Genomic DNA, 17,854 nt, shown 5'->3' with positions numbered 1-17,854 from the left:
GAGGTAATCCCAGTTTATCCTTTAAAAGATTTGACGGTTACTTCCGGTATTAGAGGTGGTCTCTGGAACTGCCAGTCGGCAGTAAGGAAAGCAGATTCCATTTTTCTCTTCGCTCTCTCCCCCTCTCTCCGTTTGCCTTTCCTAGCACTTACAGAAACATGGATCACCCCCAGAACACAGCCACACTGGCACCCCTCTGCACAGCATTCTCAGCCTCCCATTCACCATGGAGCACAGGCAGAGGAGGGGGACTGGACTTCTGCTGCACAACCGCTGGCAGTTCTCTACAATCTGATGAGCTACGGCTCATTCGAGTGCCATGCAGTGCCCGTCTCCCAGCCCTCTGACCTGTACATCACTGTGGTGTACAGACTACCAGGACCACTTGGAGCATTCCTTTGAGAGATACATGCTCCTAAAAGGGCCCTGCAAAGAAGTGAAATGCCAGCGATTCTCCTTGGTGAGAAACTGTGGCGTTAGCTGTATTACTTCTAGCTCAAAGCAGCATTCGGGACCCTGATATGGTTGACTAGACTACACATGAAGGGAGTGTATAAGGGACTCCTTTACACAGGCATCGTTAATCTAGTTCAAACTCACTGGGATGTGTTCCACCCCCAGGCCTGGCTGGAATTACAACATACAACTACTGAAAACTCACTGGCTGGGACATAAAACTGATAGATGAGCGTTTCCCTACAGTGAAAAGACATTTATGACCAGGAGATGCCTGACTACTTTAATCACTTTCATGCATGTTATTAATAAAAATACATGAATATGGCATGGCAGCACATACTTAAATCTAAAATATAAACTCAATGTATTCTAGCATGCTTGTATACGCATACAGCATATAAAATACTGAAATGAATCCAACATTGCATATGAAGATAAAATGTTTAACTGAATTGACTTTGTCTAACTTTACATAGACACTAAACCTTCTGCCTAGCGTTGCGTTGCTAGGTGTGCAACTACAGAAAGCCTAAACCAAACTATGGGTGCTTCTCACGAATCCTTCAAGTAGAGGATGGGTCATAGTAAAGCCAACTGGTACCATGAAGCAGGGGAGAATGATCTGGCTCTGGACTTAGATGCTGCAGGTTGGAAAGTCAAATCATTTAAGTCCTTGATGCATATCAGACATTTTTTTTGGTTCAGATTCTCCTTCACTTTTACCATCGTAACGAAAACTCACCTTAGCACGATATTTATTGCATTTCATAAACTGAATATGACATCCATTTATCAGCAGCCCGCTTGGAGTTTGCAATCCTCTCACAGTAATTCCAGCTGAAAGCGAGATGAGATGGGAGACGGGAGTAAGCGGATGCCACCTCTTGCTACCACAGTCTTGAGCCTGAGTGATGCACAACGTCTGCCACTATGAAAACTCATTTGCCTCCTCAGAAAAACAAACGTGTGCCCGCTGTTAATTCAAATTCCTCAAAACAAACCTACGAGGACTTCAGCGGGGAGCGTTATGACCTTGGGGGATGGGAATTCATCAAAAGGCTATTGAACTGAGGAGGAGGTGGCCAGCCCCTGAGATTTAAGAACACGTCTGAAAGTCTGCCCCACAAGTGCAGCTGCACCTGGTGGCTGCAATCAGCGTCAAGCAGATTTATGTGGCTGTAAACAGCATGGACACGATTAGGACGATGATTCAGTCCTAACCATGCTGGCTCTTATGCCACGTGTCTCTTAAGTATCAACCTTACTTCGGAATGGCTTTCACAACTCATTCTGGAGATATGACTGTAACGGGGTCTATATACGTGTAGCCTACCTTGCAACCACTCCCCGTTAGAGGAAAGACATCCAAGATGGATTCCCATTGGATTTACCATCTGTCAGGGCTCCGCCCCCTTAAGCCGCGGTGTTTGTTTTTCCGTTCCTGTGCTTTTGTTTTCCTTGTGTTCCAGCCCCGCCCTGCTCCCCGCCCACCTGATCTCATTACCTGCACCTGCCTGCCTGCTCACCTGCATCCCATTGCCTCGTCACCCCAGCCCTATATCTTCCCTGCGTGTCTGTCTTGTTGCTAGTTCGTTTCAGTGATTTTTCCTGTCTCGTCCCCGCATTAGTTTCCGCGATTTGCTTGCTGTCGCCGTTCCTGCCCGATTCCTGACTTCGTTTCTGCCTGCCGACTTGGATCCGTTTGACGCCATTCGCCTGCCTGGTTCCTGACTCTGCCTGCCCCGACTACCGATTCTGGATCTGCCCCCGGACTGCTTCCCTGCGTTTTCGAACCCTGTCTGTCCCTGTACCACGAACTGCCTACCGATTCCGATTAAACGCTTGGAACCGTATACCCTTTGGTCCGCGTTTGTGTCCCGATCTCCGATCCTGACACCATCAGTGACCTGTTGCAAGTCCAATAAACAAGGTGCAGCCATAATTCACACTAAAACCACAACTGACCATATATTATGTTACTTTTGTCAGCCTTACCATCTGTGAAGTTCGTGTACGAAGTTAGATGCTGGCATTCCATCAAGGAACCAACAGAGCCTTAATGGGAGAGACCCTGACAAATGTGTTCTAAATACAGCATGGCATTTTGGGAAATATCAGGAAGTTGTTAATTCTGTCCTCCAGTGGTCTCCAGTCAGCCTTACACACACACACACACACACGCACGCACACGCACAAGCATGTGTTAAGTACACAGGCACAATCACATGCAACACACACACACACACACACAGACTTGAGATCATAAATTACATTCATCTCCTACTGGACTTGGTACATTTCAGCAGCCATTTGTCTGTCTACTCATTTAGCCTAAAAACAAGGCATCAGACCTGACCCTACAAGGATAAATAGCATATTGTCTGATATATCCATCACCCTGTTCTATTACATAACCCAACAATCATTTTTCTTCATGTCAAAATATGTATGGCCCATTAAAATGTCACAGATGACCAAGAAACTCGGTGAAAAAGAAAACATGTTACTGTATGTTTTGTCTGAACCCCTTAGTAGTGCATGTTATCGACTTGTGGGTATGGCAATACATTCACTGTGACACCCATGCTTTGATACCATGAGAACAGGCTTTAGGTAAATGTTAGCATCCTGAGGCTAATTCAGAATCCCTGCAGGGGGCCACTGGAGCTCAGAAAGACGACACTGCTTCAAATATGAACAGAACACACTTGCTGGCTTGTAACCTCAAAATGGAGAGAAAAAAAAACCCGTCACTCTCCTAAAAAGCCAAGCAAATAAGGCTACATTCAGACTGCAGGCTTTAATGGCGAATTCAGAATTGTTGCTCAGATCCAAATTTCCCCTTGTGGGCTATATTAAATTTTTGAAACTGGCCCATATACAATCTCAGTGTGAATGGACCTCCATCCTGAAATGGCCCGTATGCACATATAAACTAAAGACACTACGTCAGTCTAGTTACACAGAATTATAACCAGGGTAACCTATCACAATGTGAAACTCCAATTCCAATTTTAGCATCCACGCATAGATCACATACAAGTTGCATAGCTAGATATCCAGATACATTCCTATGGCCCAAATCAAAACTGAAAAGATGCAACTTTTTTGCTGTTCACACTGTCCTGAAATCAAAACTGTCACGTATGAGAGAGGGGAAAAAAAAAAAAAAAAAAAAAAAAAAAAATCCACAATTGGGCCACTTTTTAGCTGTGGTCTGGACATGTGGTCCAGGGATGGGAATCGAGAACGGGTTCCAGCCGATAACCGGTTCCAAATTGTCAGATCCATCGGCATTGTACGCCTCCGATATCAATTCCTTTTATTGATGCTGGCATTTTTTTCTGACAGTTGTGCATAGGTCCTTTGCATGTGTCATCATAAACCGGAGTCTGACAATTCCCGGTTAATGCTCGTATGCATTGTGTATGCAGTGACCACTTCATGAAAGGTAAGGCTGAAGTCATTTTGCTACCAACATAGCTACCTAAAACTGACAAAATAGACCAGTTGTGATATTGCATGAAACAATTAAATCTTTTACAGCTACTTTCAATCTGCCAATTCCAAAGCAAAAGCTTTTTTTCTGCTTTCCTACAGGATGTGAGAAATATCTGATGAAGCCTGGCTTGGAGTTTGCGAGGGAGGTAACACCTGCAAAAATGGACAGGATTTCTGGCCTGAAAATGCTAACTTCTAGTGTCATACCGATTGATATACCATTCTGCAAGTTTTCCAGTGAACTGCTGTATATATGGGACATGTCTTTTAATCTTGTTCCTTCATTATGGATATCATTGTTTATGGGACCCCAATGATTAGGCAGTCACCATTTTCCTTCTGACCTGTCCATATCCTTTGGCAATCAGCAGGAACCCCAACAGGGCCAAGGATTTTGGACAACAAAAAGTAGTGGTGACCTCCCCCACCAGTTCCTGTAGGGTAAAGGAACACACTGTTGTACGCTTCTTTGCCTATGAAACACACACAAACACTGTAAGGTGGGCTCACACACACCCACACCCTCCACACGCACTGTCAACCACACTAACCCCTCAATAATCTGTATATGTTGTTCTCCACTGTCAATAACAGTACACACTAAAATATAGCATCACTCATACTGGAGTAATTACTCTTAACTGCACTTTCTGTAAATACTATTCCTTTGCATCTTCTGGTTAGATTCTAACTGCATTTCATTGGCTTTGTAACTGTACTCTGCACAATGACAAAAGTTGAATCTAATCCAACCTAATAAAGCTCTGAACCGGAAACCTGACTCCTGACCGACACACCACTGCGATAGCAATCAACTCCTGAATCTAGTTCACGGGTGAAACCGCCTGCGCAGTGTATGGTACTTTAAATTTTTTGGCATATTCTAAAATTAGTTTTAATGGGATTAATATCGCGTGGCCAAAATTATTTTTCAACCGTTTTCTTTCAACAGCAACAATGAAACGTTCGCTTTCTTCATGTAACGCAATCAACAGGGTGAAGGTGCATCTTCGCATCGCCAATTACTGGATTGTTTTGCCGGGTGGCAGTCTGGCAGAATATCACCAGCTTTCTGGCTGAGTGGCTTACTACTGAGCTCAGATATCAGTAAATGTTTGATATCTGTAGGGTTCTTATTTTAAACTCCTTTCCCTTCTGCTTTACCCCTTTGATTACTTTCAACAACGTTACCTACGATGCAATATTTGTCTCAATGTTGACGTCGATTCAAGTGATTGTCCACAAGGTGGCGGTACATAGTAAAATATGGCTCAGCGTCTGAGTGTCGATTCTTGCCGATTAGAGTTTGATTTTGTTAACGCATCTTGAAGTTTGTGGGCTTTACTTTGGTTTTACTTGCATTTGAACGTAAAATGTGTTGCCTAAATATTTTGATATGAGAAGTACAGGCGAACCCATTTCCTTCTTTACAATGTGAAATTCTAGGGACGCCAAATCATACAGGCAATGGACAATGAAATGACAAATTGTTCACAGGTAGGCTGTTATAAAATACTGCTGCCGTGCCCACTATAGGTATAATTTAATACCATGTCCTTTCAACATACTGGTACATGAGATTCCAAAAACTTAAGAGGTTACCAGTAATAACTTGTCCACGAGATCAGAGAATTTTACAGATTTTTTTTTTTTTTTAAAGTGGGGTTGTAAAACTAAATGCTTTGGTGTTGTATTGGACGTAAGAGCATTACGGAATCGTCGCAAAAATTGTAGGCCTACTTCTGCCTGTTGCCTCTAAGAAATGGGCCACTTTTAAAATATTAGCTAGAATTTAGTCTTTTAAAAGTAGGTTCTCTCGTCGTTAAAAGGTGGAGATAGCCATATGGACAAATATCTAACAATTACATATAGGCCTATTAATAAGGTAATAAAGTAGTAAGGTTAATGTGATAGCAAATAAATATGAAACACAGAGTGCACCACTACTTTAGCACTGCATCATTTATTGCGCAGCCTAGAAATATCGAAACAGACAATATAGAAATAAGCAAGTCCGCTGAAATATGTTCAAATGAATCTCTGTTCTATGCATGCTTGCATTAAGAGCACGTGTGCTCAGACTGTCGTATAGGTCAACAGCTTCAGCGTGAATTTAAATGCCCGAGGCAAAACGATATAGATCTGAATCCATAACGCAAGGCATCAGTGACGTCAGGCGACAGAGCGATTGGGTACTTTCAGAGTTCTTTGCCTCGAGGCTTACAGGCTCGAGGCTTAAGTAGTTCTCTCCAAAGCATCCGTGCCCAGCCTGTGAGGAGAATCTGAGATCGAAGCAGGACGACCTATTCGCCTGGTGTTTTTTGAAGCTACCGTGTTTGTTCGTCAGTGATTAGAACGGATTATGAGCGCTCTTGGACAGCAGCCATCTCTCCCCCAGTCTGGTCCAGCTCATCTCCACAGCGCGAGAGAGATCCTGGATATGGCCGTGTACTGTGACAAGTTCGGTGCGTACCAGAACTTGCAGCATCACAATTCCCAGAGGCCGTCCACAAGTCCGCCAAAGTATGGCTTCGGGGAGTGCGCTTCACTGATCACCAAACCATACATTTGGCTGAACCACCAAGGCACCAACTCGTCACTGTATGTTCCGGGAACGACTGGGGCTTCCTACATCCCATCAGGGTTCGGAGCGCACCAACAGCAATTCTTGCGTGCGCCCGCCAGTTTGGGGAGCGCTGACCTGGGATGGCTTTCTTTCCAAAGCCAGCAAGAACTTGCGAAAATGGTCAGGCCTCCTTATTCCTACTCAGCACTAATAGCGATGGCGATCCAAAGTTCCCAAGATAAAAAAGTGACGCTGAGTCAAATCTACCAGTATGTAGTGGACAACTTTACGTTTTACAAGAAAAGCAAGGCCGGGTGGCAGAACTCCATTCGTCACAACCTGTCTTTGAACGACTGCTTCAAGAAAGTGGCACGCGATGACGACGACCCCGGTAAATTGCTTGAATAATTGTGCATGAAAGTGATCTAAAGCGGTCAAAGAATTGGTAGACTGTAAAACGGTGGAACCTGACAAAGAAGCGATTTATTAATATGATGCATTAATACATAGTAATCTGTTGATAAACCTCTCATTTAATGCGTTTCTGTGTGTCTTGACATTGCGCACGTTCAGGTTCATTGCGCTGCATTGGGTATATTTTGGGTCGCTTCACTCCAATGCGATTTGTTAAGAGCAACGTATGTGCATCATGGTGAGAATATCAATAACAGCACATGGTCGTGATCTATGCTACTCAAGACAGTCTTCAAGGCCACATTGGATATGTCTAGCAAGCAATTAATTGTACTTTAAGTTCACAAAATCAAGTCTGAACAGTTTAGGAAAAGCTCAGGAGTAATGTTCCAATTAGTTTAGAATTAAGACTAATGAGATTATAGCTCGAAAATGTTATTTTGTATAATAGTTATAATATTGCACACATTACTACATTGGTACTATTTCTTGTAGTTTTGATGGCAGTAGCAGTCACGCATTTACCAACATTGCGCTACCTGTTGCAGCTTTATTTAATTGAAAATGTGCTGAAATGTTTTATACATGCACTTAAGTCCGTGTCGCCTTTGTACAGTAGGCTACACTTACGTATTTTTGCTGGGGAAGTAGGCTATAAGACCGACTGCCAAGCATATATGCGCAAATCGAAAATTTCGTCCATTCGAAATTGGATTTCGTCGTGTCATTTGCAGTTCACTCTCTCCTCTCTTGTTTAATAGGAAAAGGGAACTACTGGACCCTGGATGAGAACTGTGAGAAAATGTTCGATAACGGCGCCTTCAGGAGAAAGCGGAAAAGGCGAGCAAACCTTAGCTCTAACGGAGAGCCCCTCAGATGTGAAGATGATGCCGCCGGACGTAAGCTTTCAAGTACAGACGGCATCTCAAGTTCACCTCCCCAGATTCTGAAGCATTTCCCAACCTCAACAGAATCAAAATCACCCCCATCCATGGAACACAGTCAGTGCTTCAACGCCTTCGTCTCCAATATGAACACTGTGCTTGGTGGGAGCCATGGCTTAAACGGCAGACAGTTTGGTTCAGGGCTTTTGGAGGATTTGACTCCAAACAAGGATAACTTGTCGGGACATGGTTTGTACTCGCCAAGTCAAAGCTCGCTGCTGAAATATGATTCCAGTAACACGAACCGAAACAGACTGGTTTGCAACCCACCGACAGAAAGCGGACACTTGGGGGGTACCCTCACAAATCGTTTTAGTGACAGCAATTTAGTCTACGGTCAAGGTGGAACTGAGGTTTAGACTAACTGAAAAGCAGACGACTCCAGATTCAAAAAAAAAAAAAAAAGCAGCTAGAATCCCAGGCGAAGATGTTAGTTTGTAGCCCACTTTGATGGTTTTGGAAAGAAATGTTCCTGCAACCGACCTATATATGCATAGGCAGATCTGCGAATAAACAAAATGTACACCTGTGCAATAAGGATTTCCATATGTCTGCTGTCATTTGTATCACGTGCCTTAATGTAAAGCAAGAGAAGTAGAAAAATAAACAGCTTTTAAGTACAAATAATGATCAGTATTTCACTGCAGTCGTTTAAAATGAATATTCTGATATCAAAACTGGATTTCACGTTATTAAAAATGTAATCATGTTTTGTTTAAATGTTTAGGGGAAGCATTTTGTCGGCCATTTAGCGAAGAATAAATCCAACAGCAATACACTTCGTCTTAATGAATGTTTGTCATTTCAGCATCCATGTCCTGGTGATGTATAAGCGCATGTATTGTCATAAAAAGTGAACACTAGCCTATTCCCGTTAGATTGAATCCAAGATTTAAATCAACGAAAACCGAACGTTTAAAATCCAGAAGATTAACATAATGGAGGACTTGTCCGTTGAAATCAACAGAACATTGGGACAGCATGGAGATGAGACCGAAACGTTTTCCGCTTGTCACGTCGGATCACTCCGCTTTCAGCAAATCAAACCTTTGCCACACAGTTTAGCTTTGGGTCTACACCGTTGCACTAACAAAAACTTTAAATGTATATCTTTGTATCTCATTAATATTATCCCACTGTTTCCCTACAAATGCCGGATGGGTTAAGAAATATAAATCTGAAAAGTACACGCTCTGCACACTTTCCATGTTTTTTTCTCTCTCGCCCCATTATGAAAATGTTTCAGACTAAGAATAGCGCTTGTACTCGTTTGTGTTTTACTTTAATTTCACAAGTCTTGATTGGTTTGTAAATGAATGTTCCCCGGCCGTTGACTGCAGCAAAACGAACTTGACGGGACATTTCGTGCCCCTGGTCGCGACACAATAAGCGCTGGCAACAAGGCGGCCCTCCTTCTGCGCGTTTTTGAAAGCATAATGGCCTCAAATCTGGGAACAGCAACTCACCCGAACCTTGGTCCACATTTTGTATTATAAATTAAGTTTAATATGGGATAGTTCTCTTAATGTAAAAACTAAGGACATCCGAACGGCCGGGAAGCTCCATTGTGCAAACATTTCAACCTCATTATATAAAATGTGTCTTAATTAACCGACATTAACACCACCCTATAATATTGATCTTTGAAAACTATAGGCCTATCCAACTTCCAACTCATATCCAACTCATAGAAAACATGCATACCAAACACGATCGGATTTTTTTGTTGTTTCATTTCATGGCGAAATGTGACATTGTTTGCAGTGTTGATAAAGCAATTGTAATAATTGCAAACATGAAATAGAAATACATCCTCAGTCCTCTGTGGACTAGGAAATCCGCAGCACGCTTCAACTTCATGTGAAATCTTGTTTGAGACACCCTCCCAACTCCATTGACTGGACATAGTAGGCTATAAAACGACTATTAAACGAACTTCAATTGTTGAAATTCACAAATAAAGTCAATAATTGTCCTTAAACGAAACATACGATTAAGTTTATATAAGTACTATAAAAGTTCCAAAGTTCAAAGTTTGTCATATGCACAGTAAAGAAACAAGTTCCCTGTACAATGAAATTCTTCCTTTGCCTTCCACTTATGAGTGCCGTTAGGAGTAAAACACAAAATTTAAGAGAAAATATATAAAAAAGGCCAGAGTGTAAGGAAAAAAAAAAGGATATATACATTAAATGTGCAAAAAGGACATCAGTGCAGTGTAGGATGTGCAATGTTGATATATTGCACTTGAGATCTATCTATCTATCTATCTATCTATCTATCTATCTATCTATCTATCTATCTATCTATCTATCTATCTATCTATCTATCTATGAAATTTCTTGCCATGTAGATGTTAGTTTCCATGGTGATGTGAACAGCATAGATTTACTCATATATAATACCAATATACTTATAGCCATTTGCTGTTTGTTCCGGTTCAAGGTTGTGCTCAAGGGGATAGCAGTGTTCTATCGGCATTGACCCAACATTTCGGTAACAAGCTCAGTTCCTTTGAAAGAAAAGCGATGCTTGTCATGTTGCGCAGGTAGCAAATCGGTGGCAAAACAAACTTGGGTGCCGCGTTCAGACATTCAGCTCCGCTGACTGGTAGTGCGAAACCTGTAACAGTGACAGGCGCTGGTGGAGGCTTGCTCGTCGTGCAGATCTAGACGGAAACTTGACTGCTGCTGCCGAGAGCCCGCAAGGCAAACTGTCTCTGGATACTCTTGTTCTGTTACTCGCACAATCACCGGTGTATAGAGTTGCAGTCAGTGAGGTGTGAAGCATCACTTCCATTGGAAGATCCTTTTCAGTGACAGTTTAACAAGGCACACTATTCTTCAAAAGAACATTTGCTTGAACTCTGATCAAACAAACAGTTGAAATTATAACAGCTTCCTCTGGGTTATGATAAAATAAATATATTCATCTACCAGGATTATGGTTGTGCCATATGTCTTTATTTAAACAGCATCTCTCCCTTTAAGTCCGAGAATCCATGGAATCCATTTCACCTACTTTATGACTTACAGATCAGTTCATATTTCAGACTATTCTTTAACTCTGAAATGACATTTCTTGCTCACTTGGTGCTGTATTGGTATGGCGTATGCCTGTCCAAGATATGTACCCTTGTTTGGAATTCCTACATGGAATAACCACAATAACCCTGAGGTATGATTCATTACAGGCATTAACATCCGTACAGTCTATCAAATACCTGATGGAAAAAATAGTCAAAGCATCTTCAAACAACAAAATATAAATTCAAAGATGAGGTTATAAGAACTGTCATTACATCTTACACCAGGTGCTGGTCTGTTGAGTGTCAGGACTGCCCAGGTACAGTCTGAAGGGGTGCGTCTGAAAGACAATGCGGGTTTGCTGACTGAGCCTGATGGCCTGACAGTGACACTCAGGCACAATAGAACCACAAAGGGGAAATTCTGTACATTCAAAAGCCCTAAATGGGGCGGAATTTGGCTGGAGTATGAGCTCAGAGCCTGAGCCACTCAGAATACAGTGGGAAGCCCTCTGAAGTGGAGTCCACAGTCCCACTTCCAGCCCTTGCCAAATTTTGGCTCATTTTTTCCTTTGATAAATGCGTTACAGCTTTGTGAATCAAACAGGCATTGGGAAAATTATAGTCAGCCTCAGATGAAAACAGCTTGCCTTTGGGTTGATAATTGGCAATTAACTGGTGGGTAACATTTGGCATGGTTTCGGTCTTATACATAGACACTAGCAGAATTTAAAGAAAAATGAGCAAGAACAAAGGGAAATGTTCCTGCCCGTTAAATATGTACTAGGAGCCTTCTGCATCCACAGGAACGGACCGAAAGGACTGGGTGTACTTGTTTCTTTTGCATTTGTTTTCCCACTCATAACGCATTGAGGTCATAAACCTAACCCAGACTCAAACTTCATGACGGAACCAGAAGAGGGGCCCTCTTTACTGTGAATGGGACATTTTAGAGGGCATCCAGGGTCATTCTAGTTGAAATTAAAATAGTCAAAGAGTATGGGTTAGATGACTAAGGAATTTACCTACTTTGTGGTGGACATGGACTTTGTTTTCATAGTTAAGTGTGGCCTTATGGGTTTTCCTTAAAGAGAAAAACACTGTACAAGCTTATAAATGACCAACATGAGTCATGTCAGATGTTTGCCATTTCATGTATATTATCCAACTGATAGTTATATTCAACATTCATGTTGCATGAGAAAAGTTCTGTATGTTTCATATAGCAGTCATTGATTCATTGGTATGTCCTGTTATTTTTATTTCTCTTAATTCAATGGTCAAGATCAGCAAGTTGTGTCCATTATCATTATCACAATGGCTGACTGAGGCTGCAATTGAAGTGACTCATTTTGCCTCTCCCCTAACTGATGCATTAACAGGCCCTCCCATTACCTGGCGCTTATCATTATGCTAATGTGACCTGTGGCCAGCTATTAAACACACAATAAGAAGTGAAACAGAAGCCATCACTATGGACCTGTCTGTCTCCAGGCTAACAGGGCAGAGTGTGTCCCCGCCCTGAATGCAATCAGTGAGAAAGGACACCAGACTGTTGCTCGCCCTCAGGCCAATGTCCCAGGGTACCATTCCTTTCACGTTAAAGTGAGGCTAGTACTCTGGGTGGGTACAGTCTGGGATCTGACGTTTGGTGCGATTAGCACCTGCCTCGAATGGGGTGTAGTACCCTGGTTCAGCTTGTTCTGGATCAGTTTGGTTTGGGACAGAGGAGCTCTTTGTAGTTTTCTGAACCCACTTTGAATCTTAGATAAGAGTTTGTTACACGTGACAGAAGGGGGTTATTTCACGTATTGTCATAAATTGTAATGTTAAATCAAGTGCTCTTTCAGCACCATGCACATATACACATAGCATAACTTCATGGCAGAGCACAGTACTGTGATTGGCCCTTTTGTCACAATCATCTGAACCAATCATTGTTGCCTACCATCTACAAGCTTTAGTTTATTTGTAATGTACAAAGTCATTAGTAGAAATATACAGTTGATTTACAGGTGAACACAGCTGCTGGAAGAATACATGGGCCCACCATCACGTTTCACAAGTTCATAACATTTAATTAAAACCCATGAGCTTAGGAACAAAATAATTGCAATGATACATTCCTGCCTTAGGGTTCTCTACTCATTAGGCTTCCCACTCTTTCTAGGCTGGTCCTGAGAGCGCTCAGCAGTATAGAGGTGGCAGTGTGATATAGTGGAGCAGGACTCCTAATCAAAAGGTTGCTGGTTAGATTCCCTGCTGGGACACTGCTGCTCTACCCTTGGGCAAGGTACTTAACCCACAATTGCCTTAGTAAATACCCAGCTGCATAAATGTATAATGTTACCTGTGGTGGCTCTGAATGAATCATGTCAAAGGGGTTCTCTGCACCCTGGCCCCACAGATGCCAGGGACACAACCAAGAGGTGGCGTAGACACAGCCAACGGTGGTAGGGACATAGCCATGAGGTCATTAAAGAGAGCTGAAGTGACTCATGGCAAGCTTGATCTTCCACTCCAGCATTGAGCTGAAGACAGAACAGAGAAGGAAAGCTTGTAAATGCAGATGTGCAGTTGTAACTTCAATAACAATGGGTCACGCTAAAGGAATGTTGCAGCCTAGCTGACAGTTATTCCCAAGGGAAAGCTGTAAGAAAAGTAAAAAAGAGGGCAATTGAAATATATTGCACTGGACAACTGAAGAATGTAGCAATTGTCCAACAGCAAGAATTACAGGTATTACTGTACACCAATCATTTCTTTATTATCCCCTAGGTAATCATTCAGAAGTTCCATAAATCTGTCACTAAATGAGAGATCAAAGAAATCCACCAGCCCTGCAACACATTTCCAACTATAGCAGAGTTCAGCATGGCTAAATCCTGCGACCTGCTGGACAGACAAATTACAACAGTCAAAAAACTGCGAAATTGACCACCGGTATTTAAACACCCTTTAAATTTTACAACACTGAGTTTAGACAAAAAGATAGAGAAATCTTCATATTCATTGCACTATTGTCTGGGCAAGTGCATAGATGTTTAAATGTGTAAACTTAGCTTTTTTTAAAAAAAAAAAAAAGGCAGAAATGCTGAGGAAATGTTACATGAGTATGGTGTGCTGGAGGATGCTTGGGCACAAGATTGGAGGCTAAAGACAAGCTACATTTAAAGATGTTGACAGTGATATTCCAGATTTACACAAGCAGGACATAATGGATATTGAATCAGGACAGATTAATGTAACATTATCTACAGCAGAAAGTGTGGAAATGCTCTGGTTGCTAAATACACAGGAAGATTTTACAAAATTAGGAAATGGTGTTTGGACACAGTTCCATTGAGACATTTCTGAAATTTAACCTCACCAGCAGACTCATTCCTCACTTTCTTCCACAACTGATACCTGCATTTTTCCCCCCCAACTTCTACAAAAAAAATGGACTCTTCTCCACCAAAGAAGGTGAAGACCCAAGACACAGCATCACCAACAAATGTATCTGGCTTTGTCCAATCGACTTCAGCAAAAAAAAATAAACCATATTTCAAAGTCACTCTACAAACAAATCCAACAGTATTTCAAAAAGCACTTGTATTCTCTGAAGGAATACGCCAACTGTTCCTGGATGCAACACAACACCGCAGTGACAATTAGACACTTCACAAAACCAAAGTACTATGTTCCTTTGAAACGCAGCCATTTTTAAATTGCTATTACCACACACACACACACACACACACACACACACACAATTTCTCATTTACTTTCCAAACCAAACATTTTTCTTCAAATGTTTTACCAATTGTCACATTTCACCATTACCATCACTTGATGTTTTATTGAAATCCTGCACTTCAAACACTAACCAGAACCATTTTCTACAGAACCATAAAATTCCTTTGATGGATTGTATCGTCACAGAAAAATCCACCGTTTCCCTCAACGAACTACCCTTTCCTTCCACAACCCATGGAGTTACTCTGAAGACACTGAAAGAAATTGAAACACTGCCACCAAAAACTCATATGTACTACTTCTCTCCCTATTGAACACATTACATAACACATGCACACAATTTTAAAATCCTAACATACAATTTAGAAAACACATTTTTCAAACCCACTCTTCAGCTTCCTTATGTAATGACCATAACAATTCTATAATTTAGTATATTATAACAAATGCCTACCAGTTTTCTTCATTCTTAAATACAAAACAACTTCCATGAATTTAATTTCATTCCCCACAATTTCTCTTAAAAGATCACATCACATCACTGTTGGGAACAATAATACATCTGGCTCCTGAAACCACTGTAGACCACGTTCACGGCCACGACTTGGACTGCAGACAAGCACAAATCTCCGACAAGACAACGGATGCAACGCTAACACTTTGGGGACCCTTAATACACAGCATTACTGAAGGACAGTCATACACAAATCACACATTATTTCAACACACAAATACTATGACGTGACATTAAAACCAAAGGACACAACATTCATGCTTAGGAAACACAGCCACATGCAGCACATTAGACACATACTTAACCATCCCTGCAGCACAGCTTTTCATAACACATCAATGCACATCCTGCTTCAAAAATCTAACACCACCACTTCATGCAACACATAAGTGTACACATTGCTTCACAGCACATCCCACTTCGGTATATAGTATCACCATGCATGGCACTTTCAAATTAACACAAAAAAAAAAAAAAGTGCAACACATGTATAGAATTTCCAGACCAGCAATTGAGTACTTACGAGACCACCTTTAAAATAAAATGCAATTATATGACACTTTGACAGGCCCTGCCATGTGGAATGATGCCTATATCACTGACAACAGATTTTACTGTCTTTTGGCTTGTGTATTAAAAAAAAATAAATAAAAAAACCCTGAATTCCACTCCAAATCTACTGGCCCTTCTCAGTGTGAGATGTGTCAGATGAGGTGTGAAGCTGAATCTCTGCACTGCACTCCTGATGATCTAATGCTCATTTCAGCAGGGTACTGTTGATATAACACATCCAGGAGGAGAGGAGTAAATATATACTCTCATTTTCACCTTCTAAAACAAACATTTAAGAGTTGTCTTAGTTTTTGTGCTGACAGTGGTTACAGGTGATGGCATCTGACCATGCTGCTGCCCTGCTCTTTGCCACTGCACCACACTGCTGCTGGCTTTATCTGGAGTTTTGTGACTCCACACTCTTGTATGTCTGGAAGTGTGTGTGAGACTCATGCATGCATGTTCTGCACACCACCCATGTCTGCAGAGACTGATTTCCACCACCATGATAGAAGCCAATCCCCTGATCCCGGTATCTCCGTCCCCTCTGCCCTGGGGTTACAGGTGGTGTTCTCCCCAGCGGACGCCACAGGGGGCACTTGAGTATTGAGTTTCTCTGCTACAAAGATCTCTCCCTTAAGTCCATTACACAGGCAATCTCACCAGGGCTCTTTGGTCTGGTCTAATCCCCCGTTTCATCTTGGGCAGAGGGTGGATGGGAGAACAGGAAGAGATTAGGGCTGATTTCTCATTTTATTCAGCTGCTGTTGACAAAGCAAACGAGAGAGGATCACTTATTATAGGGATTCCTCTCTTGCTTAGCACTGAGCAAGATCCAGTAATCTTGCTTTGTCCAAAAAGAACCTTGATCAGATAAAGGATCTGATAATATTCAAGAAAAAATGTCCTAGATTACTAAATTCTGTGCTTCCCAAAGTGCAGACACTACCCACATCACGCTTCATGTTTTCAGCTTCTCCACAGCTTGCCTCATCTCCAGCTCACTTTGACCTTGTGCACAACGACAATATCCAGAGGAAAGCCAAACGAACCGTGACCTTACAGCAGTTCTGTCCTCAAAAACACACTTGGACAAATCTCGTTAGCTCCGATCAGAAAATTTAAAAAAAGCGTCCTCTTTGGAAACTCTTTGAAGTTGTCTCAGTGACCCGTTCCTGCTCCTCCAGGCACTGATGCATATAATTAATTCCACCCCTCTGTTGGGAATATTTATAGGGACTGGGGTGCGGTAAAGGAGGTCCACAAGAGCCTGAGCACCATGGGGATTAAACACATTGAGATATGAAGGCATGCAAATTCCTGTCATTTAGCATTTCTCTTTCACGTGTAATTTTGTACAAAGTGTCAGACGCTGTCCCTCCTCAGTCTTCATTATGTAGCACAGTTCTCACCATTACTTAAGGTATGATGTGATCAATACTGATAAGTTTTAAGGCACCTAAGGCCATGCCATTTCAGTTAACATTTAGCATACATTTCTGTCTGGAACTTGACAGTTACATTGCAATATAATATGCTTCATTGGGGCCCTCAGTTTGTACAAATAGATATTTATCAACGTGATTCAGGTTAAGAACCTTGCCTAAAGATACAAAAGCAGTGACCCAGCTGAGAATTGTTTCTGTGACCTTTGGGTTATGAGCCGATTCCTCCAATATGCTACAGTGCCGTCCTTAGAACACCCCCAACCAGCCAGCAGTCCTGCCCATCTTCATGATTTTCCCGATATCACTTATTATTAAAATGTCAATTTTATTCTGGAAATCTTTATACATTTATTCAAATAAACTGCTCATGGAGGTACACATTTCCAAGAAACATTCAAGACTTGTGCTGGCATACTCAGATGAAATATTACCCATCTTTCCAAAAGTCTATACTGTTTAAAGCATCATGGGGAAGAAAAAAAAAAAAATCATGCTCAGAATTTTGCAGTTGATCCCAAATAACTTATTCAGCCTGCCTGCCTTAGAGGTGTGGGGCTGAGTGAGAGCTCGGTGTGAGCGATAAATTAATTCATGACAGAGGGTTTAAACAGGGACTGCAGAGGCTGCCACAGCATTGGTCTGCTGGGTCTGGTAATCTCTCAGCAGGCTGGCGAGGTGATATAAGCTCAGCAA

At 41.9% G+C, this 17,854-nt stretch overlaps 1 protein-coding gene across 1 annotated transcript; it reads left to right on the top strand.

Moving 5' to 3' along the window:
* The first annotated feature begins 6,319 nt into the window (after positions 1-6,319).
* Positions 6,320-8,243, top strand: LOC118789621 (forkhead box protein I2-like). The gene is made up of 2 exons (XM_036546099.1): positions 6,320-6,917; positions 7,702-8,243. Exons 1-2 carry the CDS (start codon positions 6,323-6,325, stop codon positions 8,241-8,243), a joined length of 1,137 nt encoding a protein of 378 aa, XP_036401992.1. The 5' UTR covers positions 6,320-6,322.
* Positions 8,244-17,854: the final 9,611 nt, after the last annotated feature.

Source organism: Megalops cyprinoides, chromosome 15, assembly GCF_013368585.1.
Source record: "Megalops cyprinoides isolate fMegCyp1 chromosome 15, fMegCyp1.pri, whole genome shotgun sequence".
Taxonomy (NCBI): domain Eukaryota; kingdom Metazoa; phylum Chordata; class Actinopteri; order Elopiformes; family Megalopidae; genus Megalops; species Megalops cyprinoides.
Note: the sequence above shows the minus strand (reverse complement) of the source record. Positions and strands in the feature narration are given on the sequence as shown.